The 26,751-nt window shown below is 40.6% G+C and overlaps 1 protein-coding gene across 5 annotated transcripts in view; it reads right to left on the bottom strand.

Moving 5' to 3' along the window:
- Window positions 1–26,751, bottom strand: part of KTN1 (kinectin 1) — a 94,999-nt gene that overhangs the window by 11,594 nt on the left and 56,654 nt on the right. For 4 of the 5 annotated variants that reach the window (XM_081316966.1, XM_081316967.1, XM_081316964.1 and 1 more), the window contains 14 exons: window positions 20,336–20,370; window positions 19,586–19,676; window positions 14,421–14,489; window positions 12,255–12,292; window positions 11,865–11,955; window positions 11,636–11,704; window positions 10,188–10,225; window positions 8,097–8,187; window positions 7,976–8,013; window positions 7,458–7,548; window positions 7,306–7,374; window positions 6,278–6,315; window positions 4,640–4,730; window positions 1,930–2,016 (listed from right to left, as the gene is read on the bottom strand). In XM_081316966.1, coding sequence (XP_081173092.1) covers window positions 1,930–2,016; window positions 4,640–4,730; window positions 6,278–6,315; window positions 7,306–7,374; window positions 7,458–7,548; window positions 7,976–8,013; window positions 8,097–8,187; window positions 10,188–10,225; window positions 11,636–11,704; window positions 11,865–11,955; window positions 12,255–12,292; window positions 14,421–14,489; window positions 19,586–19,676; window positions 20,336–20,370 — 936 coding nt within the window. The remainder of the gene's footprint in view (window positions 1–1,929; window positions 2,017–4,639; window positions 4,731–6,277; window positions 6,316–7,305; window positions 7,375–7,457; window positions 7,549–7,975; window positions 8,014–8,096; window positions 8,188–10,187; window positions 10,226–11,635; window positions 11,705–11,864; window positions 11,956–12,254; window positions 12,293–14,420; window positions 14,490–19,585; window positions 19,677–20,335; window positions 20,371–26,751) is intronic. The other variant, XM_081316968.1, reaches the window with a different exon arrangement.

Below are 26,751 nucleotides of genomic sequence, written 5' to 3' on the forward strand. Positions count from 1 at the left end.
TCTCTCTTGCTTTTGTTTTCCTAGAATACCATGTAAAATTAACAGCTGGGCAGCATTTTTTTTTCTTGTATAAACAATCTGGCCCAAAGAAGAAGGTTCAAGGGTTTCAAAGATCACAAATTAGGCAACCAACATTTCTTCCTTCCATTTGTTGCTCTGCAACAGAGCAGAATGGAAGGGCAGGTGGGGGAGCCATGGCCCGTCTTAAAGCACAGTCCATGGATGAAAGCAATGTTCTTCAGACAGATTCAATACTGTTCCTGTTTCCCCTGGACTGCAAATATTCAGATTCCACAAAAGATGAACTTCTTTTGACAGAAGTTCAAGCTCTCCGTGAGTTATTGAAGTTTTATTTTGCCACATTCACCAAAGTTGAAAAACCTACCAGCCCTATCCTGTAACCCATTTCCAGCAAACTCTATAAGCATTTTAACAAATGCCCGCCAAAGCTTTTCTTTAAATCTTTTTAGGAGAGGTTCTTCCTAGCAGTTTATTCTTCAGCTAGGTCAGGGGTAGGCAACCTCGGCTCTTTTATGACTCATGGACTTCAACTCCCAGCTATGCTGACTCAGGAATTCTGGGAGTTGAAGTCCATGAGTCATAAAAGAGCCGAGGTTGCCTACCCCTGAGCTAGGTGAATGCTGCTTCACAATAAATTGAGCTTGTGGATTATATCACTGGATTTAAAATGAAAAAAATCTTGCACCACATTAAATACTAACAAATTTATCATTCTGTAATTCAAATTTATCATTTTGTGGATCAGCAAGTCCACTTCATCATACTATATGGTACAGTTTGTGCCCCAAGATTATTATTTTTGATACAAAAGAACCAGCATGATTGCTCTTCTGGAGACTGTGATTGTAGTTAAGTTTTTTTCAAAAATATAAATCAGTGTATTTAAAAATAAGAACTGATATATAGAAATGAATTGCTAGTTTAGCCGAAAGCATAACAGGAGACTTGCTAACAGAAATGTACAAAACAGAAATAGTTTAAATTCATAGCTGCTTCATTGTAACAGCTTTCCTTAACCTAGCACCCATCAGATGGTGCAATATAACCCAAATCACCCTCACTAAACAAATACTGTGGAACATTTGGTTATGGATCATGGGGATTGTAGTTCAGCAGTTAGCTACAATGGGAGGAGCCAGAGTTATTTTCAATTATCTTAGTTTTAAAACACATTTTAAAATTTCTGAATTTTAATAAATCTTAAGATTGATGAAAAAATATATTTTTCAATTATTACAAATCTTAAATCTGTACTGTAAAATTCTAGAAAAAATCAGGATGTGGCAAACATGAATCTGGTCCTATTAAAATGAACTAGGGGTCTCTATGATAAGAAGTTTAACACAGACATAACTTGGTCCTAGTTACGTACTTTGAAATATCAGTGGGAGCCCATGTGTGTAATACTCCCAGCAAGATTTGTGGGCCTTAAATTTTGTCCAGACAACTGGGGCAATGGCCTGAGTATTAAATTTCAATTTTTTATATAATAGAAGTAAAGAATTGTCTTCAAAAAAAACTTACGGGCAGTTCTTTTATGACAGAGTTCCTTTCAGCACAAAACAAGAGAAATTTTCAATGACCAAGAGGGTGGCAGATCATTCCAACTCTGCAAACTAAACATCACAGCCCTACAGCTCTAGCATCTGTCCCAAGCAAAACCAAAATAAGCAGCATGCTCACAAATTAAAGGTTTAAAGAAAGAAAGAAAAAGAAAGGTATAAAGATGACAGGCAGAAGCGAAGGTGAAAGTACATGGAGAAAGGAAGGGAGAAAGGAAGAAAGGAAGGATTCAAAAGAGTGTATTTAAAAACTGCAGTAAAAGCTAAATGCTTCCATTTGATTTTAGAAGGCGGCTGCAGAATCACTTCTAGCTAATGCATTGTGTCTAGCAATTAGCATTACAACCTTGGCAGTCTTGTTCACTCTGTCCTGCAGCAATTTTTCAGTTGAGGCCAATGCTTCCATTGCATTCCAGTTTTTCTTTCGAAGGTCCTAATCATTTTTAGAAAGAATGGTTTCAGTTCAGCCAAAATAAAACGATTTCTGCTTTCACCTCAAAGAGCGAGCATTTGCATTTGAACATGGGCTACTGCAAAATGGGTCGATGCTCAGTTTAGATGAAGCATACTAGCAAAAGACAAGTGTGATGTTAAAAAGACAAAGTGTTGATACGGCAAAAATTCAAAAGCAAAAAAAAAAGCATCTATTTCTGATTTTATGGCCATAATGGCATCATGAACAGGACCCTCCCCCTCCATACTTCGACTGCATTTGTAAAGAAGAAAATGGAGAAATATTCAAAAGTTATCAGCATACATACATGCATACTGACAAGCATACATACACTAGATCAGGTACCCACTAAGTTGGCTGCGTACTCTAGAAATTAACCCAAATAGAACAGGAAGGAAAATTTGGGGTCATTAGAAGTAATGTAGAGAGGTTTCCCAAAGATGTCCTTTCAACATCCAAAGCATCAGCTTTGACTTTAAATACTGCTGTGAGGTAGTATATCTTAGGAACAACGTAAATTATTTTAAGTGTTGGAAATTTCAGGCCCACTCCTTGGTACAGAAGGATCTAAAAGGAAAATACAGGAGATGAATGCTGTGGCAATGTAGTTATTGCTGGACTCCAATTACCCTCACCTCAAACTTGACTTTTGGATAAGCTGGCTGGGGTCTGATGGGAGTTGAACACTATAAAAAAGAGCACTCAGTTTTGTATCTTGAGATATTAGGACACTTTAAAGGAGATCCAGCCAGAGTAAAAAGTGCTGAACTAGATATACCAATGATGTGAATATTAGATTACAATCCCCCTTCTCCTAATTTCTGGTGGCTGCTAGGGGAAGTGCAAAACTGTTTTAGTTTATGTTCACTGGCTGGATCAGAAGACAAAGCACGAATTAAACTTTTTGGCATTATAATTTGTACTCCATAATGTGTTTAAGGTGATCAATCACATTTTGATAAAATAATCAAAACTGTGTTAAAATACAAAGCAGCTGTACCTTAATCAAAAGAGAAATCCAAATCAGAATTTTATTTTCTTAGATCACAGGTGTCAAACTTGCCACATCATGTGACATGTCGCGACGTATCACGACTCTTTTTGCATTGCCGGCAATGGGGTGGGCGCAGCTTCGGTATGATGAAACCGGCCTGTGGCTGGCAGTTTGACAACCCTGTCTTAGATGATCATCACATTAAAAGGGAACGATTTTCTTCAGTGGAATTCCATAGTTGACAGTTGTGTATTGATCTGAAGGGAGGCATCCTTATTTTCTTGTGTCACAAACTCTCCAGTAACCTTTTTAGTTTGTCTTCATTCCATTTTTTTTTATAGAATGAAAACCTAGAATAGCTTTCTAAGAGTGAACAGGAGATTTCCAAATTCAATTATCCCTACTCAGTAAACTACACAGTCTGTCTATCGGTCTCTCTTCCTCTTATGGTGACTGCTGAAAGGAGATGAAATATATTTCAGAGACAGGAGAAATATTTAGGAAGTTCCATAGGAAAAGTTTCAGACCACCTTATGCAGCCCCCAAGAGAACAGCAGATTTGACTGCCCAGTGCGATTCCAGTTTTGTTGACCAACAGCAGAAAGATTGAAGAGAAAAGGTAAATCATAGAATCATGGAGCTGGAAGGGACCTTGGAGGTCTTCTAGTCCAACATCCTGTCCAAGGCAGGACCATCCTGCTTAAATGAATGCCCAATCTTTTCTTGAAAACCTACAGTGATGGAGCATTCACAGTTCCAGAAGGCAAGCTGTTCCCTTGACTAATTGCTCTCACTGTCAGGAAATTTCTCAGTAGTTCCAGGCAGGATCACTCTTTAATGAGCTTCCACCTGTTGCTTCTTGTCCTGATCTCAGGTGCTCAAGTCAAGTCAAAAGATCTCCCAGCAGGTGAACTGAATATATATTAAGTTTGCTTCTTTGGTCAGGAAACTATTTCCTAATTGAGTAATGCTTCTCAGAAGCATTTTCCTATCAAACTTTCAAGAAATTCACTTAGCCAACTAGAAAATACATCATTTTCTTCTTCTGAAATTTGTTCACTAAGCAGTGGGACCCTTTCAGATGCTTCCAAAACGTTTTCATCATATAAAAGTGAGAGTAAAATCTCCCTCTGACTATCTCCTGAAAAGCCACCCTGCTCTTACTACTGGAGGAAATGGGCTATGTTAAATGCTTGTTAACTATTTAGATTACCTTGCTAGGCCCCATATATATTAGATTGCTAACAAAGAATTAAAGGGAGACTAATATGCATTTCAAACTTATTTGTTTTCATCAGTCAGCCATACCCTTCTGAGATTCGAACCTGGGCTGATTGCACATTAGGCAGTTGTTTTAACCTCTAGGCTACAAGCTCTTTCTCACTTTGTTAGCTGAGAAGCAAGGGAGATACCGGTATGTTTTTAAATGCTTGTTAAAGAAATCCTCTGGACGTGCTGGACCACAGCTCCTGTGTGTTCCATAAAGGCAATGCTGAGGAAAATGGGGCTGTAGTCAAAGGATCTTCCAGGATGAGAATATTCCGTACCAAAGGAGTGCTTCCTTCCACATCTATCAGCCCAAAAGTTATTCTGGAAGGAGTTACTTACATTGTTCTTTTGCCTCTGTTGCTCCACTGCAAGTTTCAAGGAGCCCAACTCATTTTGGAGGCTGGTGATTTCTTGTTCTTTCCCAGAAATGCTAAATCCGTACAAGAAAAGGCAAAGTCACAGCCATGTAGAAGGGAGCAAAGACAGGGACTGTGAAGAACACTCCTGTTTTTGTTTCTTCAACAGAAAAGACAGATAATCAACCTCCCCCCTCTGTTGTCAACATATATTCAGGATTCCACTTCAGACCATGAGAACTAGAAAATCTGCTCTTTTCAAAGTAGGAAGAGGAAAAAAATCCCCCCTTTTTTGGTGGATTCAGTTGGAAGTAAGAAGGCAGCAATTACAATGCTTATTGTTCCTAACTTTTTCCTATGCCTGCTATTTACTAAAACTTTCCTCTGCTTCCTAACACCACTTCTGTCTGATTTGAGGTTTTAAAAACTTTCTTTAAAAAGGAAATACTATACAAATTTGGAACAAGTAAATGAAGACACAGACAGTGTAAAGCATTTTTCTTCTCCCTACTAGTTGACTTTCCTTTCTAAGCTGTACCCAGTTGGGAGAGGCCATAAGATTGCTACTCCATGCACCATCATTAAGTACAGAAGGCAACATATCATACACCCCATAAGTACATCTTATTCTCACAGTACACATGAGGTTTTTCCAATCCGTCTGTTTAATGAGAATGCAGGAAATCTCTGAAATATGTTCTCTTTCTGTATCCACTTTTCTGCTTAACTGAGTTATTTTGTATCTAGAAGCCCAATCTAAAATGAAAGTGACACCAAAATTAATGGTAATGGTGTACTGAGTGATAAAGTCTCTCCTGATTTTAGCTTTCAGAGGATGGATTTATCTCCATTTATCTGTGCTAGATCATTTCATGCAGAATTGGATTAAGATCAAGGGAGATTCAAATTCAAATGTCTATGTGCCTATTCTCTGGGTAATTTTCAACAAATTACTCAACCTGTTTTACCTCACAGGAGTGTGAGGATAAAACTGGTAGGAAGATTGCCCACCAACGTTCTCTTGAGCTCCTTGTAGGAAGCATGTCATAAAAATATAATATATGCAACACACTTATTATTAAATATATTTAACACATTTGTACAATTTAATTGGCAATAGCTAAACAGTAGTTCAGCAAAAACAGCCAGTTTATCATGATACGCTGCAATGTCACTTTGAATTCAGAATACATTTTTCTAAAGGATATGAACTGTGCAAGCCATTATTCACAAATAAATCAAATGCAAACTTTATGCACTACTAGAAACCAATTGTCTGTTAACAGTTTACAATAAACATAAAACTAAGTTAAAACTAAGAGTATTACAAGTGAATCTCAAATAGTCAACAATTTTTAAATGCCAATGGGCTTATTTTTTCTCACACAAATTGTCAGCACTGCTATGAGCATGTATCATCTTTATACATCTTGGTACAAACTCTTCTGGGCCTTATAAAGCTTTCCAGGATATCCCAGTGAATTTAGACTATGAATACCTAATGCAGCTGTATTGCTGTGGAAAGAGTAACTAATGAAGGGATGAAATGGCATCTAGCAGAAGAATATCTTGGTTCAGACCTATATAAAAGACATGCTGAAATAAGTTACCAATAACTTACAGCTGTAAAAGTTGCTCATTCCTGATAGCCAAGGATTCCTGAAACAGAGAAGCATAAATCACTTAACTGAAATGGAGTGGAAACTTCCCCAGCTTTAACAGTATTTGACATGCAGCCATATGCCACCCCAAGATTTTTCTCTATGTCCATTATGGCATTGTTACATTAGCCAGGACACTAGAATGCTACTGTTGAGTAGTAGTGTGGCTGCCAATTTACCAGCTCTATTGTAGGACACACTTGCACTCTTCCCAAGCTACACCAAAAAAGGGTGAGCTACCTTTGTACCAGATACAAAATGAGCAGCTCTTCCTACAGTGTCATCTTAGGCCCTCTCCCTTCCCTGAAGCTTCTTCATAAATGGGTGCCACAATCAAGAAGGAATCTGACTGCCTGAACGAAGAACCAACCTGTCTCCCCTCTGAAGTAGTACCTATTTATTTACTTGCACAGAACATGCTTTTGAACTGTTAGGTGGATAGAAGCTGAGGCAAGTGACAGGTGCTCACTCTGCCACACAGTGCTAGGACTCGAACTGCTGAAGCAGAGACCATCTCCAGTGTTATTAAACCACTGAGCCACCATGTCTCTAAAACCAACCTGATTTGGGGGGGGATGGTCTTGAAGGAGTGAAACAGGTGTCTGGGCCTTCTGCCACCTTGTATGCTCCTTATCAGATTAAAATTTACACACAAACACTTATTTCACACATACAGATGCTGTAATGGAATTAGGGAAGGATGGAGAAAGTCACGTCTGACAAAGGAGTCCTGTCACAATTAAAATACTATCCTTGAAATGCCTGCCTCTGATAGGGGTCAAATGATAGGCTAGAAAATTAAGATCCATTGTTCCAGTAAGCGGACAGAAAAATTCTTTCTCCTTATTGAGCCAAACACGAGACCTGATCAATAGTAATTTCAATCAGCTAACTGATTTTATTCAAAGTGACTCCTAAGGCAGAGAGCATACAGTACATACAATGTCTCACTTTTTAACACTGTAAATTTAGTAATCTGGAGAAATACCTGTTTGCCATTTTCCTGCTTGATTTCTTGAATCTGTACTCTCAGTAACCTATTCTCTTCCTGTACAGCCTGTAAAAGAGGATGACATGTTAAGTCTCCGTGGCTGCTTCATAACGCCCCCCCCCCACTCCTCTTAAAGCTATTACAGCCACCTGCAACTCTTTTCTTTGGTGAGCAACTTCTTTTCCCCTCTCATCTAATAACGTTGCCATTTCTTGCACTTCTTCTTGTTTCTCTCTCAATCTGTGAACATGGTTTTAAAAATTACTCATAAAAAAAACACAAATGAATCCTTCAGCAAATTAACTCAAAACAGAATCTTTTAGCCAGCAAGCAAAGTCAGGGCTGAATGATATGAAAACATTTTTATGACAGGATTGTTTTTTAAGTTTCCCAACTAATTGTGGTTATCATGTTTCTTTGATTGCTCTGGCAACCAACCGTGCCAGAAACTCTCATTGTTCATTTGAAGATTTATTACTACCTTGATACAGGAGCAAGTCTTCAAGAAAGAGGGCTTCACCCAGTACAAACAGCTGTTCCAACCAATACCAAGAACAATGAAATGTCTCTCTTATCATTCACACTGCCAACTGAATCAAGAATTTATCCCAAGTCAAAAGGTGGAAGAGTACGTAACGGTGGAGGAAGTTCCACTTTGTTCACTTACATAGCCTCATGATCTTTAATAGAAGTAGCAACAGAAACCTAGCAGGAAAGAGATAGAAGAAAATTAATGTGATAAAATATCTAAGATCGCATGCTGAGTTTTAGAGTTTCATCAACTATACCTGAAGGCATTCTACGTTCTTTGAAATCTCATTCTCCTTTTCTTTCAACAGTACTTCTAGACTGTTCACCCGTTCCTCTTTCTCCTTCAGTCTGCAAGAGAGAACAAGATAAAAGTTACATTTGTACGATGGGTAGCTATTTAAACAAATAAATAGCAGACCATAAATAAAAGCAACAGCAATTGTTAAATGTCTTCATAGACAAAATAGCCAAATGCTGGATTCTGGGCATGATCACTTTTCCAAGGCCAGCAATGTGGGTCAACATCTCACCAGAATACAAAGAATAGTAGGGTAAGAGCAAAGGAAAAGCAGCAAAATTAACAGCGTAAATAAGTATTTTGAACAATCCTCATGATGTCCAGTTAGGTGCTGAAAAGCTAAAATGAATTAATCTGGATTTGTATTTGGATGACAAATTCCCAAAAATACAAGGGCTACTGGTTAGCCTGGGAATTTTTTTTTAAAAAAACCCTTATTAAAAGGCAATGGCAATACTTCCAATTTATTGCTCAGGAAAACCATGAGAATAAGTCCATGCTTGAAGACCTTTTTTATCATTATTTTTTAAAAAGAAAATACAATACAATTATTGAAGCCTAAAACCTTCTTGAATGGGATTTCACTGATATTTCAGTGATTTCATGTATACTTTACCACTTTCATTAGCACAGTATGCCTACCAGACCTGACAAGTACAGTTCTTGGATTCCTATAATTACAATGTCCTGGAAATCTTACACAGCTTATGAATTCCCCAATAGCCTTGAGCCACTTAGAACAATCAGTGAAACAACCTGCCTCCAGAAGATATGAATGCTGCAACACTGGCAGTTCTTAAGAAGAGATTGGACAGCCATTTGTTTGAAATGGTATAGGGTTTCCTGCCTGAGCAGGACTAGACGGCCTCCAGGGTCCCTTCCAAATACTAATACTAATACTAATACTTTCTTCTTCTCCTTCTCCTTCTTCTTCTTCTTCTTCTTCTTCTTCTTCTTCTTCTTCTTCTTCTTCTTCTTCTTCTTCTTCTTCTTCTTATTATTATTATTATTATTATTATTATTATTATTATTATTATTATTATTATTCACATAGTCAGCCAGATATTCAGACTGGATTTGCATTTTTGTCTACCTATCGAGTCCTTACTGAGGACCTGGGATAGGCAGATGTGGATGTTTGATGGTATTACAGATATTGTCACAAGATGGAAGCAGTTCCTAGTAAGGCCACCTTTTGCAATTGACTAATGGCGAATTTGTCAATGCCAATGGTGTTCAAGTGGTGCTCCAGTTGTTTTGGGATTGCACCCAAGGCGCCTATTACTATTGGTACTACCCGTTTGCCTTTGCCACAGTCTTTCTATTTCTATTTATAGGTTTTTGTATTTTGTTATCTTCTTCAGTTCTTTCTTGTCTGTTCTGCTGTCTCTAGGCACTGCCACATCCACTATCCAGAATTTTTTGTCTTTCTTATTGACAGTTATTAAGACCAGGGTGTTATGTTGCAGGTGCTTGTCTGTTTGAATTCTGAAATCCCAGAGCAGTTTAATTTTATCATTTTCTATGACTTTCTCTGAGGAACTACCAAAGATTCTTTGTAGTATGAGCTATGCTACCTTTGGATTAGATCCATGCCTCACTTGGCTTTGGGGGCAATCAGAGAAGGTACAGGTGGCTGTATATGGCAGTGAGTAATGTTTTCTTGAAAGAGAAAGTCAACATCTTTAAAAGAGATAGTTCTGCACCTTCTCTTGGTATCTCTTCAAACAACACATGACATACTTTCCCTTCTTACGGTATCTAATTTCTAGAAGGGGTAGACTAACTATCCTAACCAACAGCCATTGCAGTTGTTGGGGGAAGGCTGTTTTAAGATCTTTACTTGCTATTAAAATAGTAACTTCAATTTTAGTTACCTAACCTCTAATCAGACTTAATATAAGCCTTACCGTAGTTTTCCAATCCTAGATTATGCAAAAACTGTTTCTAATATGATAAACATGATGAAAATTAAAGCTATGTTCTATTAACATTCTATTAAAAAGGACAGCTAGAAAACACCTCCATTCTTGTTATAAGAAACACTTACTGGTTTTGAAGATCTTCAACTTCCTGAACAAAAGACACCTAACAGAAAAAATACACATATATGTATACAAAAGAGATGTGCAGAATAATAATGAAATGTAAGTCCAAGGGGGGAAAATAAGATAGCAAGCCATAACAGTGCTAATATCAAATATATACAGTTGTCTTTTGGAATACTTTGACATTTCTGTAAAATGTTACTCTTGGGAATTTAATTAAATGCAGTCAGACTATTCTACAAAAAGAGCATTTTTGCAGAACTAAAAAATGTTGTGTTCTGGAAGACAAAAGAAACAATAGGCAATAATAAAAAGGTCTTGAAACAATATGTCCTTTGACTTCCAGAAATGAAACTAAGCTTTTTCTGAAACCAGCCAAGCTGGTAGCCAGCACCTCACCTCATGGCGCTGAATTCCAAAATTGAATTACATGTTATCCTGATTCTTTCAGGATTCAGATTTATTGAGTGATCCCCATTTCCAATATTTTGGGAAGGCAGAAATAGATTTTCCTTGCTAACGTTATCGATACCTTGCACAATCCTATACACTTCAATCCCTCCCCCCAGCTGCCTTCTTGTTAGATTAGAAAGCCTGCGTAATCACAACCTTTCCTCACTGGGAAGCTATTCTAGCCCTTAGTTATCTTAACTGCCTTCTCTAGCTCTATTATATCCTTTTTGCACCAGAATGGCACACAAAATTCCAGGTGCACTTGCACCACTGATTTCTGTAAGTGTATTACAATATTGGCAATATTGCCATTTAGAGTAGCTGTTTTCTTAAAATTCTTCTTTGATAACAACTCTAGCATTTCAAATTAAAAAATATATATTATATTTTCCAGTTTTTCTAGGTGCTCAAGGAGCTTTCATGGAATCTCCATTTTATGCCACAATAAAGATAGTGAGATAGGCTGGGCTGAGAAAAGTTGACTTATTTTTGAGTGATTTTTGAGCCCTCCCAGTCCAAGTTCAATGTTGTAGTCACTACACCATCTTCATTGTGTTGGCCAACAATAACAATGATAACAATGGTATTAGGAGCTTGAGCTGATGAACTAAATTTGCATTTAGAACTATCATTTCTTTACATGATGTTTTCATAACATTTACATGATGTAAATGTAGACAAGACATATTATCTTAGCAAATGCTTTCTTCCTATTGCATACAAATTAGCCTTTTCTAAGATAAACAGATTTTTTTCAAATCTAGAAATCTGCTTAATATTAGTGGAGGCCATGTCCTTCTTTAAAATTCAGCAATTTACTCTTAATCAAACTGAATTATCAATTAAATACTGCAATCCTATATGATTCATTGTTTTTAAGCCTCATGGCAAAAACTGAAATAAAACATTTTTTTAATGAGGAAAGAAGCACTTAGATGTGGAGGGAGAAACAATGCCAAGTAAAATACATCCAGCTGCTAGCTCACAATGGCTTTACCTGAGTGTCCTTCTCAAGATGGGCCTTTCTTAGTTCTTCTTTCACAGCCTCTATTTCCTGTTCCAAAGCCTTTTCAATGACAAAACACACAAAATTGTACAATGGAGATGACACAAAATGATAATGTTGCAAAAACAAATTTGACTAAAATGCAGTACAGGGGCAAATACACTCACAAGTTAATGCCACAAATAATGGAGCATCAGTATCCAAATGATCCAATACTTACCCCAAGAGATTTTTCCTTGGTTGAAACTTTAAGGACTTCAGCTTGAAGCAGTTCCTCCACAGACTTGATCTTTCCATCTTTTTCACTAATTCTTTAGCAAGACATAAAATTGAAAATGCAGATATAAAATACATTTATTTTAGAAAATAAATTTTAAATATATAAATTCTTGTACAAGGCGAGTAATAGTTTAATCAGGAAGTAGTTTGTAAATGCCAGCTAGTGGAAAACAAGCAATATTTCTACAACAGTAACTGGATTTAATACCGTAAGTACAATAGCAAACAAAAACCTAGATATGGAAGAACAATATTTATCCACTTAATTTCAAACAGTAACAAAATGCAAACATTACGAGCATATTAAAATTGAAGTCATGCTGCTACTTACACCCTTTGCAGGTCTTCTACCAAGGATGCAAATGATACCTTTGGTAGGGGGAAAAAGATGAAAATATATTAGTGTTTCATAGGAAAGACTCAATCACTGAATGATGCTTCAAAGGACAATAATGATTACCTGGCACAAATGATAGTAGTTTTTATTAATTATTAAATTAATTAAATGAATTGTTTTATTGATCTACTAAGAAAAAATATTATTAGGATTACAACTGTATTTGTAGTATTGTAATTATAATTACAAATTAGAAAACAATTATTAGCTCTATTATTTAATCAAATTAAACAATAGTATTTGGCATCTACTGATCATTTAATCCTAAGCACAACTTGCAAGCACAGTTTAGCTCCCTAGATTCTTTGTGAAAAATATTGTGCATGTCACATTGTCACTCATGGCATCCCACTGGAATCCAGGTGGGGATGAGACAGCATACAGGGTGGAGGTACAAATCTATCCATATAGTGTTGCAACAACTTGCACCTGAATATTGGCAAGACGAAAGAGATGGTGCTAGACTTCCGGAGGAAAAAGGAGGAACCTGCCCCACTTTACATCGGGAAGGACTGTGTGGAGAAAGTTTCCTCCTTTAAATTTCTGGGAGTCTACCTCTGCGAAGATCTTACCTGGAAAGTTAATACAACCCAGGTGGCCAGAAAGGCCCAACAGAGACTTCACTTTCTCAGGGTCTTGTGGAAGAACAGGGTAGAACAACGGCTAATGACCCTCTTTTACCGGTCTACTGTAGAGAGCGTCCTCTCGTACTGAATTGTGGTTTGGTATGCTGGTCTGACAGCCACGGATAGGAAAGCATTACAGAGGGTGGTGAGCACAGCACAAGACATTGTGGGCTGTCCCCTGACACCACTGGATGACATCGCCAGGGCTCACTGCCTTAGAAGAGTGAGGAAAATTCTCAGGGATGACTCACACCCTGGACGGTATCTCTTTACTCTCCTACCATCGGGTAAGAGATATAGGAGTATAGCCAGCCATATCAACAGGCTGAAGAACAGCTTTTATCCATGGGCTGTTAGGCTTTTGAACGGGAAATAATTTTATAAACTTTATGCATGATTGACTTGTGAGGCCGGTGCGTTGTGCAATTAGCTCACATGGTGTAATAAGATGGAGGGTTTGTGTCACTGTAAGTTGGGGGGTGGGAGCACGAAGGGAGGCTCAGCCAATCTCAATGTATACATGGTTGTACTTTGACAATAAAAGGTTCATTCAGTTTTCCCTCCTCTGTGATTTTTGGGTCCCTGGAAGCAGTGTATTAAGAATGATGGGCCTATATCCTACCACCAGACAATTTTATTTACTATAGCCTGGCATCAGAGATGAACTTACATTCCAAGGGTAACCCTTAAGCACAGCTTAGCTTACAGTACAAATCCTCTACCTGGTTACATTAACTAGTAACTGGAGTACTATGCCTTCCTCAAAATGTCAATAATATTTTAGAACTGCAGTTATGTATGTATCTCCTACATAAAAGATATAGTACAGATTCTAGCTGGCCTTTGGGTGTAAAAAAACTCACAGGATATAGTAAAGCAAGATGTGACAACAGATTTCAAATTAGAGTAGCAACATTACAATCCAAAAGTTTCAAGTAAAATCCTCCAGACATACAAAAAATACTTTTATAAATCAAATATATAAACCAGGGGTCCCAACCTCCGTCCGTGGACCAGCACTGGGCCACAGCATGCCAGCAACCGGGCTGCACAAACAAGCACAGCCCCATCCGTTGAATGCATGCAGCGCACGAAACCATGTTCTTTCTGGTCCGCAGAAAAATCTTTCTCCACAGAACCAGTCCCTGGTGCCCAAAAGGTTGGGGACCTCTGATATAGACTACTTAACTAATAGTAACTTTGGGTAGTGTACAAGATAAGAGCAATCAGAACAATGTAAAACAAAGGAAACTGGTATTCCCACAGAGGACTTACTTCCTCACCTAGCATCTGGGGGCAAAGCCAGATCTTCAAAGCTACCGTAATTTAAAAGAAAACATTGTCACGGCACCACAATTCTCCAGTGGGATACTGTTATAATTAGCAGAATGCTAATAGATGGAAAATGTTATAGTTATAATTACCAGAAATCAATCTGAAGATTTCTTTTTAAAAAAGTTCTGATAAGACATACCTGCTCAGTTTGCACTTTCCGAAGATTTTCAACTTCACTTTTCAGGGATAAGTTGTCTGTTCTCAATGTCTTTACAAACAAAACAGTTTCTATATTGAAGAGTTGCAATATTGCTACTTATCTTTAAGTAATAATAATTATTAATTAAATTATATACTGCCCAGCTGCCAGTGACACCGGCGGCCAGTTTATAAATTATTTAAAACATTAAAACTAGACATTTAAAACTACAAGAAACAATAAGAGTAAAAATGGCAGGATGACAAGCAGACTGTGGAAAATAAAACAACTTGGATCAAAGTCATCTTTAGCAAAGGCTTAGATCAGGGGTAGGCAACCTCGGCTCTTTTATGACTCATGGACTTCAACTCCCAGAATTCCTGAGTCAGCATAGCTGACTCCGGAATTCTGGGAGTTGAAGTCCATGTGTCATAAAAGAGCCGAGGTTGCCTACCCCTGGCCTAGATGAACAGCCATGCCTTCAAGTCCCTTGGAAACATCAGTAGGGTGGGGGCCATCTTGCGGGAACCTCATTCCAGAGGACAGGCATTGCGACAGAAAATATGTCCTTCTTCAATCCCCATAGAGCAGTGGTTCCCAACCTTTTCTATACCCTGCACCCCTAGATCGCTTCTGATATATTCTCGCACCCCTTACAAAAATTATAAATAACGGCAACGAATTATGCATGTTGTTAGCTGCGAAGTCGTGTCCGACCCATCGCGACCCTATGGACAACGTTCCTCCAGGCCTTCCTGTCCTCTACCATCTGCTGGAGTCCATTTAAGCTCACGCCTACTGCTTCAGTGACTCCATCCAGCCACCTCATTCTCTGTCGTCCCCTTCTTCTCTTGCCCTCAACCTTTCCCAGCATTAGGCTCTTCTCCAGTGACTCCTTCCTTCTCATTAGGTGGCCAAAGTATTTGAGTTTTAGCTTCAGGATCTGGCCTTCTAAAGAGCAGTCAGGGTTGATCTCCTCTAGGTCTGACCGGTTTGATCGTCTTGCAGTCCAAGGGACTCGCAGGAGTCTTCTCCAGCACCATAGTTCAAAGCCCTCAATTCTTTGGCGCTCAGCCTTTTTTATGGTCCAACTTTCACTGCCATACATTGCAACTGGGAAGACCATAGCCTTGACTATACGCACCTTTGTTGACAGGGTGATGTCTCTGCTTTTTAGTGTGCTGTCTAGATTTGCCATGGCTTTCCTCCCCAGGAGCAAGCGTCTTTTAATTTCTTGGCTACAGTCCCCATCTGCAGTGATCTTGGAGCCCAGGAAAATAAAATCTGTCACTACCTCCATTTCTTCCCCATCTATTTGCCAGGAATTGAGAGGGCTGGATGCCATGATCTTGGTTTTCTTAATGTTAAGTTTCAACCCAACTTTTGCACTCTCCTTCTTTACCCGCAACACGAGGCTCTTTAGTTCTTCTTCACTTTCTGCCATTAATAGCAGAATTATGCATATGCATATCTAATGGCAGAATTATGCATATAGACTATGATTTTGAAGTTTTTGCACCCCCTGGAATATGATCTCGCACCCCTGGTTGGGAACCCCTGCCATAGTGTTATTTAAACACACCAATCCTGCCAGATTGAATTGGCCAAGCAGATACACTGGAATATAGATAGTCCCTCAATAATAATAATAATAAATTTACCGTATATACTTGAGTATAAGCCGAATTTTTCAGCCCACTTTTTGGGCTGAAAAATTCCACTTCGGCTTATACTCCAGTCAACAAAAAAACTTACCGAGGACTTGTGCGCGGCCGAGGCTTTGGTGCTTCTGGGATCGCGCGCACCTCTCCCAAGCCACCGCCGTCCGAGACCTGCCGAAGTTTGGGGAGGTTTGGGGAGGTGCGCGCGCACCTCCCCAAACCTCCCCAAACGTCGGCAGGTCTCCGTTCCTCCGCGCCCTGCCTGCCTGCTTCTTTCCGCAGCAGAAAGAAGCAGGCAGGCAGGGCGCGGAGGAACGGAGACCTGCCGACGTTTGGGGAGGTTTGGGCGCCTCCCCAAACCTCCCCAAACGTCGGCAGGTCTCCGTTCCTCCTGCCGACGTTTGGGGAGGTTTGGGCACCTCCCCAAACCTCCCCAGGTCTCCGTTCCTCCGCGCAGACCTGCCGACGTTTGGGGAGGTTTGGGCGCCTCCCCAAACGTCGGCAGGTCTCCGTTCCTCCTGCCGACGTTTGGGGAGGTTTGGGCACCTCCCCAAACCTCCCCAGGTCTCCGTTCCTCCGCGCAGACCTGCCGACGTTTGGGGAGGTTTGGGCACCTCCCCAAACCTCCCCAGGTCTCCGTTCCTCCTGCCGACGTTTGGGGAGGTTTGGGCGCCTCCCCAAACCTCCCCAGGTCTCCGTTCCTCCGCGCAGACCTGCCGACGTTTGGGGAGGTTTGGGCGCCTCCCCAAACCTCCCCAAGTCTCCGTTCCTCCTGCCGTTTGGGCGCCTCCCCAAACCTCCCCAAACGTCGGCAGGTCTGCGCGGAGGAACGGAGACCTGGGGAGGTTTGGGGAGGCGCCCAAACCTCCCCAAACGTCGGCAGGAGGAACGGAGACCTGGGGAGATTTGGGGAGGCGCCCAAACCTCCCCAAACGTCGGCAGGTCTCCGTTCCTCCTGCCGACGTTTGGGGAGGTTTGGGCACCTCCCCAAACCTCCCCAGGTCTCCGTTCCTCCGCGCAGACCTGCCGACGTTTGGGGAGGTTTGGGCGCCTCCCCAAACCTCCCCAGGTCTCCGTTCCTCCTGCCGTTTGGGCGCCTCCCCAAACCTCCCCAAACGTCGGCAGGTCTGCGCGGAGGAACGGAGACCTGGGGAGGTTTGGGGAGGCGCCCAAACCTCCCCAAACGTCGGCAGGAGGAACGGAGACCTGCCGACGTTTGGGGAGGTTTGGGGAGGCGCCCAAACCTCCCCAAACGTCGGCAGGTCTGCGCGGAGGAACGGAGACCTGGGGAGGTGCCCAAACCTCCCCAAACGTCGGCAGGAGGAACGGAGACCTGCCGACGTTTGGGGAGGTTTGGGGAGGCGCCCAAACCTCCCCAAACGTCGGCAGGTCTGCGCGGAGGAACGGAGACCAGGGGAGGTTTGGGGAGGTGCCCAAACCTCCCCAAACGTCGGCAGGAGGAACGGAGACCTGCCGACGTTTGGGGAGGTTTGGGGAGGCGCCCAAACCTCCCCAAACGTCGGCAGGTCTGCGTGGAGGAACGAAGACCTGGGGAGGTTTGGGGAGGCGCCCAAACCTCCCCAAACGTCGGCAGGAGGAACGGAGACCTGCCGACGTTTGGGGAGGTTTGGGGAGGCGCCCAAACCTCCCCAAACGTCGGCAGGTCTGCGCGGAGGAACGGAGACCTGCCGACGTTTGGGGAGGTTTGGGGAGGCGCCCAAACCTCCCCAAACGTCGGCAGGAGGAACGGAGACCTGCCGACGTTTGGGGAGGTTTGGGGAGGCGCCCAAACCTCCCCAAACTTTGGCAGGTCTCCGGACGGCGGCGGCTTGGGAGAGGTGCGCGCGATCCTGGAAGCACCGAAGCCTCGGCCGCGCGCAAGTCCTCGGTAAGCTCCGGGCGGTCACTTGCTTCGCGTCTCCTGAGGGAAGGGGGGGCGACTGGAACGGGCGTGTTTCCTCGCCTGCTGGGCGCCACGATTTGCCCGGGGAACGCGCGGGCCCCGAATGGCAGCGTGGAGCGAGGAAGTGGACAGCCAGGGCTTCCCCGAGAGCCGCGGCCACACAGGGTATTCCTGTGTATTCAGGCTTGCAAAATGGCGGATCGAGCCTCTGCTGGCGGCAGAGGCTTGCAGAGCGCAGATCCAGCCTCCGCCGGCGGCGGAGGCTTGCAGAGCGCGGATCCAGCCTCCGCCGGCGGCGGAGGCTTGCAGAACGGCGGATCGGCTTATACTCGAGTCAACAACTTTTCCCAGTTTTTGGGGGTGAAATTGGGGGTCTCGGCTTATACTCGAGTCGGCTTATACTCAAGTATATACGGTAATATAAATTTAATTAAATGTGAACTTAAATGTAAATCCTCAGTACGGTTTTGATAACCTTTTATATTATTATTGATCATTGCATAGTCAGCCAGATGTTTAGACTGGATTTGGCATTTTTGTCTACCTATCGAGTCCTTACCAAGGACCTGGGATAGGCAGATGTGGATGTTTGATGGTATTACAGATATTGTCACAGGATGGAAGCAGTTCCTAGTAAGGCTGCCTTTTGCAGTTGACTAATGGCGAATTTGTCAATGCCAATGGTGTTCAAGTGGTGCTCCAGTTGTTTTGGGATTGCACCCAAGGCGCCTATTACTATTGGTACTACCCTTGCTTGCCTTTGCCAGTCTTTCTATTTCTATTTGTAGGTCTTTGTATTTTGTTATCTTCTCCAGTTCTTTCTCGTCTATTCTGCTGTATCCAGGCACTGCCACGTCCACTATCCAGACTTTTTTGTCTTTCTTATTGACAAGTGTTAAGTCCGGGGTGTTATGTTGCAGGTGGTATTATTATTATTATTATTATTATTATTATTATTATTATTATTATTATTATTATTATTATTATTATTAATAACAACAACAACAAAACAACAACAACAACAAAACAACAACAACAACAACAATAACAATAATAATAATAATAATAATAACAATAACAATAACAATAATAATAATAATAATAATAATAATAATAATAATAATTTAATATAGAGGAATGCTTTACAATTTTTCCCGGAACTCTGCAAGACATACCAGAGTTTGGCACACATATCAAAGGTTAAATGTGTGTACCACAAGGGATCATGAATGACACCTTCATATTTAGGCATTCCAGCTTGACAGTCTAAACTGCAACTCAATGTCACAGTAACAAATGGCACACTGATGTCTTCAATACAAAAATTTCTGAAGGCCTAATCCTATTCCAGCATAAAGAATAGTGACATGTCTCAGTTCTCTTGGCAGAAAAGCGGGGATGGGAATAAAAGAAGAGATTAGTTATCTGTAAATGGAGTTTTTTGAGTAGTCATCTGCGGATACATATATGAGAGTTATGTGTCACACAGAAGTTCATTCCAAACCCTACAAATCCTCCACATATACTATGCAATTTGGCATGGCTAGCTGTAGTATGAAATCTTACACAAGTAAGCCATGTGACATTCATAAAGTCATTACCTTTAATTCTTCTTCCTTATTTGCCATTTCTATGAGCCCAGTTTCAAGGAGTTCTTCAACCGTCTTTATTTTGTCATCCTTATCTGTAATACTGAAGCGGAGAACATGTACACTGACAACTATTCGAAACTGATTAAAATAATCAGGATGGTAACTATGCACATATCCTCAAGGAGCGTTTACCACTGAATGGTCTTCACAGAACCAGCTGCAACATAGTCTCAATTCCTCAGAATATTACTTCATCCAGAAAGCTCCTTTCCATCCTACTTTCTCAAGTTCCTTTACTACAGGAAGGACATTCTTTTGGTGACTCACACTTAACTTTGTGAAGTTGGATGGAAGTAATGACATTGCCTTTCTTTTTGATGTCTTTCCTTCTTGTTTATTGTGGGGAGGGGAAGAGAATTTGATTCTATTTTTTCCCCCCACCAATTATCTTAAGCCTATTTTAGATGTACATGAGGCTATTTTTACATCTGAAAATAAGAAAAAAATTGTACAGCTGGAATTTGAAAGCATTATTAGTATAATATTGGGAGGACGCAAAGTAAAATTTCAGCAGCCACAATTTACCAATTTCTGCTTTGCATAGAAATGTCAAGGATGGAATTTGAGAACATCTCTATGCCGAGCCCTATATTTCAGAAATCTGTGGCAGACCCATTTAATTAACCCTGGCCATAGAGATTTATACCAAGGTAAACTTGAAAAATGATTAGGAGGTCATTTACTTCCCCCATTCCTTACCTTTTTTCCAGTTGCTCCAACAATTCTTTGTTAGCCTAATAAGTAAGAAACAAAGCAATAAATGTTAGTCTACAACTTTCATTCTAAGATATTCAGCTGCCTGGAATCTAAATGTTTACATTCACTTGAAGCCATGGCACAAAACCCACCTCAGATATTTCAATATCATTAGCTGAGCATTCAAATGGAGCCTGCCATTGATTTGTTAAGAAGAAGGGGCAGCGCAGGGAGGGAAAAAGGCAGTTTTTATGAGGTAATCTGAGAAACAAAGATAGTCTGTTTCTTTCACTTTTTCTTTTCTGGTGTTTGTCTAGAACCAAGTTAGTTGAGAGATGAAAGTGAAGTTCTTGGTGTTCTTGAAGTCTGGCTGTTTGCTTGCACAATGTTCCACTACCAACTAGATAACATAAGAGTGCAGAAATTAGAGTCATCAATGCCACCAGTAACAGTGTGCAAATCTGCCCTTTCTCAGGTCTTCCCACAACTATACACCTGCCCATATGCAAACTGAGCTGCACATTTTGTGGTACCTGACTTAGTTCTTTTGTCTCTACGATATAATAAGGCCATTGTGAGAGAATCTTTCCTTGGCACTGCTCCCTACACTATCTTGCCATCTTTCATGACTGCAATGCTAAATTTTAATCAATCTTTACAAAAAAATTCAAGATGTTAAAAATTACAAGAGATCTACTATGATAATAATTATAGCAACAAAATAGATTAACTGAAATTACTGGTGTCCAAAAATTGTCATTCAATCCAGCTAAAAGGCTGATCTAGGTATTCTTCAAGCCAGATACCTTTCTAGTACCACTTTTCATCAAAGCAGATATTTAATTACTTAAAATTCAGCTGCTCACCTTAGAAACGTGATTCTGAGTTGCTAGCAAGAATTAAAAATACCATATACAATATACACACGTAATTTTTTTTAAAAAATCCCACCCAACTGAAGTGGCTCCCCAAAACACCCTACATTAATAATGTGGGTTCAGTGACTCTCTTGGCTCCAAATATTTGAAAACATTTCCTAATTTTCATTTCTGCAGAAATCTGAAAACAAAACGCAGATTGTTACATGGCTCTATATGAAGCCTCACAATACATTCTTCTTCCACACACTTCTATAATTTTGTATTCAGACTATTACATACTGAGAGAATAGGGTTTTATGTTTCCTGTAATATGTATTTTTAATTACATTTTTAAAAAATCTTCTCTCCTTTTAGAATGTTTTTCTGAAACCTCTGTTTTCCATAATTATCCACAAGAGACAGAGAATTTCAATTATTAAATAAATAAGAAACAAAAATTAGAGTATGAGGGAAACAACAGCAAGTTTTCATGTTGCTACCCTGCATATAACACCGAGGGGACATTAATAGAGAAGGTAGCCAAACTGTTAGCAAGATGTCCTGAAGAGTAGATGAACCGAATAATATAACTGTAAGCTTCCATGTACTGAGCTAGTCACTGAACAAGTTGAAGGAGGCCTTGACATGGTTTATTGAGCGATGAAAGATGTGATTGATTATTCTAGCATTATTGAGGTCTCCCTCATGAGTTTAGATCAGAATTGCAGAGCCCTAGCCTGATTACTTTGAGTTCCAAGAAGGCTATAATTTTTAATGAGTCCGACAGCATCCAAAAAGCTAAGACTTGTGTCCCCTACACAAGTCTCCTAATCCCCGAAGGGTGGCATTGGCAAGTAGTATGGGTGAAAAAGAATACAACCTTTTCAAGGGCCTTAGACATCCATGATATGAAAGACTTTCAGATGAGATCTCGGTGGAATAAAATGACTTGGTCCAGTTGCTTCTCCTCTCAATAAGGAAAATGATGCCTAGTGTAGGGAGTATGAGTGAGTCCTGGCCCATGGAACTGAGCCTTAGAGATGACCTAGGACTGCTGAATTTCAACCATTTGGCATGCATCACTGACCTGATTAATTCCTGTAAGGGAGGAGGGCCAAGCCTGCCAGAATACTTCAGCTTTGTTTCCAGAAGCTGCAGGCATTAAGCAGGGGCATCTGCCTCTTCTCCCAGTTGATGCAGAAGCCAAGGTATGATAAGCAACAGACTATCTTGCTCACTCTGTTAAAGAATGAGAACAGAGGAGAAGCCAATCTAAATAGTAGGTTTGAATTTTGTCCTAAGAGAGACACTACATGTGCTACAAGGATCTTTTATGTTGCCATACCAAAGGGGAGAGCAGTGTATTGAGAATGATGGCCCAGTTCAAATCTCAGAAACCTCCAGAAGATGGGTAAATGAACATACAAACGTGGTTCTTTTGGCTTGGAAATAGCCAAAAGAATGGAATTTCAGGTTGCCACATGGAACTTACTGCCAGTGGGAATGATTCTATAACTTTGATAGCAAATAAGATGATTGATGGCTTGAAGCATCAGTAGGTGCTTTGCTTTTTGGCATTTCAGGGAAATGAGCTATGTCACTGTACAAAACACTAGGTGCCTGAATATGAGAACAGTAGCACTAGGCAAATAAGCAAAGCCTGCTCATGCCAATGAATTCTAGATCCTTGTGTAACTTTGGTTTTAGATAGGAAATGAAGGGAAGAGACTTCAGCCACTCTTGGAACTAAAAGTAGACCATCCAGGAAATATGTGCCCACATACTTCCTTCTCCACTGGCTATGAGACTTCTGACCTCTTTGAAAGCTTTTTAAGATGGAAAAAGGGAAATCCCCACAGGACTCTTCTTTCCTGGGCTTCAAGATATGTCGTCTTCTTCTTCTTCTGGATGTCTTCAAAGATGGTTGTTGCCATGTGCACTTGACTTTCTGGCCAATTTGTTTGGGGGGTTCTCAATTCCCCTAAGAGACTGAAAATATATCACTCCCTTAAATAGGGTAAGCAAAATACCACCTCTTCATAATTGTTAAAAATACTTCAGGCAAGATGGAAGGAGGCCTACTTGGAAAGGCCATCAGGTCATCTGAGGAAGTCATAGTTTGGAGGGTCAGTCCCTGAGAATGGTGCCCCCCTACCACTGAAAACTCTCCTGATATGTCCAAGAAAAGTGATGGACATCCTGGGCTATCAGAAAAAGTAATAAGAAAGGAAGAAATAGAAAAAAATGAAGTCGAGTGATATAGGATAAAGGTTAGCTGGAAACTCTTGTAATGAGCTGCTTACTACAGCAGGGAGGACCAAGGAAGTGGCTGGGAGCTTGTTGTATATTATTATAGGGCTACAAATTTCTTTGGCCTCCCATTGAAGCAAGAGAAGAAGCATCGAGGACACTCTCAGCCATAATAGGAATCAAAATTATGACATGCAATAATGTTCATTTTTACTCTATCAGGATAAAAGTTCTAAGAAATCAATCAGCAGAAGAAGTCAAAAACAGTATGTGCTTCCATAAAAGTTCCCTTCAAATTAGATAGTGGTAGCATTCCTAGCTCATTGCTTTTAGATCAGACCTTAGAAGAGAAGAGGTATGGAATAAATAGCCTGTTATCAGGAACATAAAAAAAATATTATGACTCACCATGTCTGCCTCTATTCCAAGCCTCTTTGTGTCAAAAACTTTCTCCCATTGAAAGGCAAAAGGCACGTGCCTATCTCTGTCCATCTCCACCATCACTGCCCTCTTGGCTACTCTGCACTCTGTCATTTTTGCTGCCCTCTGCTCCTACAGCCCTGCCATGCCCCAGCTGACCATCTTCTTCACCCCCAACTGCCAATGAGGCAGGCCTGAACTTTCTGAAGGAGCTGTTGGCCACATGCAGCCTTCTTGCAAAGCAGCCTCATGAGAAGGTCATGTACAATTTGAAGAAGGGTGTGCACAGCATCAGAAGGCAACTGAGACTGCTAAAGGCTCCAGGTCTCTACTTCAGCCTCAGTACTGTCAAGGCCACCATTGCTGCCAAAGAGTGCCACTGAACAAAAGAGCAGAATTTTTTGGGGGGGGAGGGGGGAACATAGGTAGGTGGGGGGGAGTTCAAGAGGAACTCTCTAGATGTACATTGCACACTTGAGAAAAGTTTGACAGTTGTTTCAAATACTTTATTCAAAAATGAAAGATTATTCTGCATTAGAATGGGAAATACATTTATTTCTCCTTGAAGACTATTTTCAACAGTATCATTTATACCACTAAAGGCTCTTTGGCATCTAAAAATGCCACCATGGGATCTGTTGATAATAGGGAAGAAAAGCTCAAATCTAATGTTTTAACAAGCAAGTTCATTCTCAACTAAGCATGCCTTGTTTAATCTCTCAACCCATCTACCAACCATGCATATAAAAACTAATGGTTGGTGGCATGGAAAGTTATACTACACAAATAATCTTCTGGGAATGAATTAATGGTTCCATCTGAATGCTTTCCAATCCTATGTTTTTTATTAGGATAAAGTGTTTAAAAGGAAGCATGAGTAAACTAATAAAGCATTTTACAAGCCTGACGCTGTTTATAAACACCTAGGCAACCTAAAACATTCACTGAACAACTACACACTTTCATATATAGAGAAGCAAAATGTGAAACGGACCCAGGTACCTAATCTGTTTTCCCATAATTGCTTTTGTAGCAACACTACAATATCCTATAACATCATTTACCGCATCAGAAGTTCATACTTCTGTTCATCTCATTCAGAAAATTGATAGCAGAAATAGCATTATGCAAAACCTATTCGGGGAATACTTTAGGTCCCTGCTAAAGTCTCTTTATGTTAAGTTGGAGTTCTTTTTATAAAGGAATTATAAAAGTGATTCTACCAGAAGACCAGAGCTCTGCATGTCTCCCAAAAGTCAAAATTCCAGAGCCACAACCATAAAGGTAAATAAAACTGGCCACCCCCATGTGAGACCCAGAGCAGCCTTCCTCACAGCTGAACTAAACAAGCCTTCCTTCTCCTGGTTCAATCCTAGTATGCACTTTCATGCCAAACTAGGGAAAAGAGGAGGATTTATTTATTTACGGTAGCGTATGGCTGGTCACACACAGAATTAAAAGCACTTCATATTTACAAGTTAGAACAGTTAAAACAATTTTTTTTTAAAAAAGAAGCAATTATAAAACCTAAGAGGAAAACAGAAATAACATTTCAGAGTTTAATGTCGAGTTTGGAGATCCAGTCAGTAGCTGCCGTTGTTACGCAGAGGAAGTCCTTAACATCTCCTGGGTATCTTCTATTAGTGCATTCCCTCACTATAGGTATATGTTGGATAGTCTGTCGGGGAGCCCCGCAATCACATTGTGCTGAAGGTGTCTTTCCCCATTTATACAGAGAATCGGCACACACCCCATGAGTCGTTCTAATTCTATTGTATGTCACCCATATGTGTCAGGGTAAATTAAATCCTGGAGGTATACTATTAATATGCTCAGAAATATCTTGGGAGGTATAGCTACTCCATGCTTCCATCCACTTTTGTATAGTGCTCTGATGTTCGGCCAGCAGCTTAAGCACTGTGAGGAGTGGTGGATTTCTTGACTTTAATCGACATCTTAAGAGATCAGAGGTATAGGCATGAGGAGGAAGAGGCTGACAAGTTGGGTATCTCATCAACCTTGGCTATATACAAGTTATTGTCTCTGTGGCCAAATTCAGTGTCTCTTTTTTATACAAGTTCCACTGAAGTGACAAGCCAGTGGTGGAAGAGAGAAAAATAAAGGAGGAGAAAAACGTAAATGAATGAATGAGGATTGGCATTGTGGGATTCCAAATTGTACCATCATTTCTTCTTTTGCATCCATGTGTATTTGGGAGGTGTGGGAAGCTATCTGGAAGATCTGTTGCAAGTCTGCTAAGGACATAAGTGTCAATGCTGCTAACATTGGATGTTGCCGCTTTGACAACTGATGAAAATGCAACCATTTTCTTTATTCCTTTAACATGCTTTTTCTTACTTTAGAAATTAGGTGCAGCAGAGAGGGGGGGGAGGTTGGAATGTAAGCTCAGCTAGCCATAACATAATACTGTGGTGGGAAGCCAAGGACATAACATAACACTGTGGTGGGAAGCCAAGGACAAGCTGATAACATTTTGGCCGGGCTGTGGAGCTAAGGAGAAAGCCCCTACTTTAAGCTAATTGGGGAATGTGATTTATGACAGTTTATTGGGGTGGGAATTGCACTTTGTTACTTTGTATCAGGGGGAAGGGAATTTGGTTTTGGGGTTCAACTATGTAGTGCCGATACTTTGTTTCCCAAATAAAAGATTCTTTAAGGAAAACAATGCCTCAAAGTTCTTTTGAAGGGTTTCATCTATCGGAACCACGATATTAAGGTCAATGGAATGGGACAACGTGCCATGGCCAATCCACCGTGGCCTATTCACCGTGGCCAACTCACCGCGAGACAACACACCATGGGACAATTCAACAAATACAAAAGTTAAATTAATTTTGACAGAGCCGTGGCCAATAATAATAAAATAAA

This window comes from Vipera berus (genome assembly GCF_964194415.1).
Source record: "Vipera berus genome assembly, chromosome: 1".
Lineage (NCBI taxonomy): Eukaryota > Metazoa > Chordata > Lepidosauria > Squamata > Viperidae > Vipera > Vipera berus.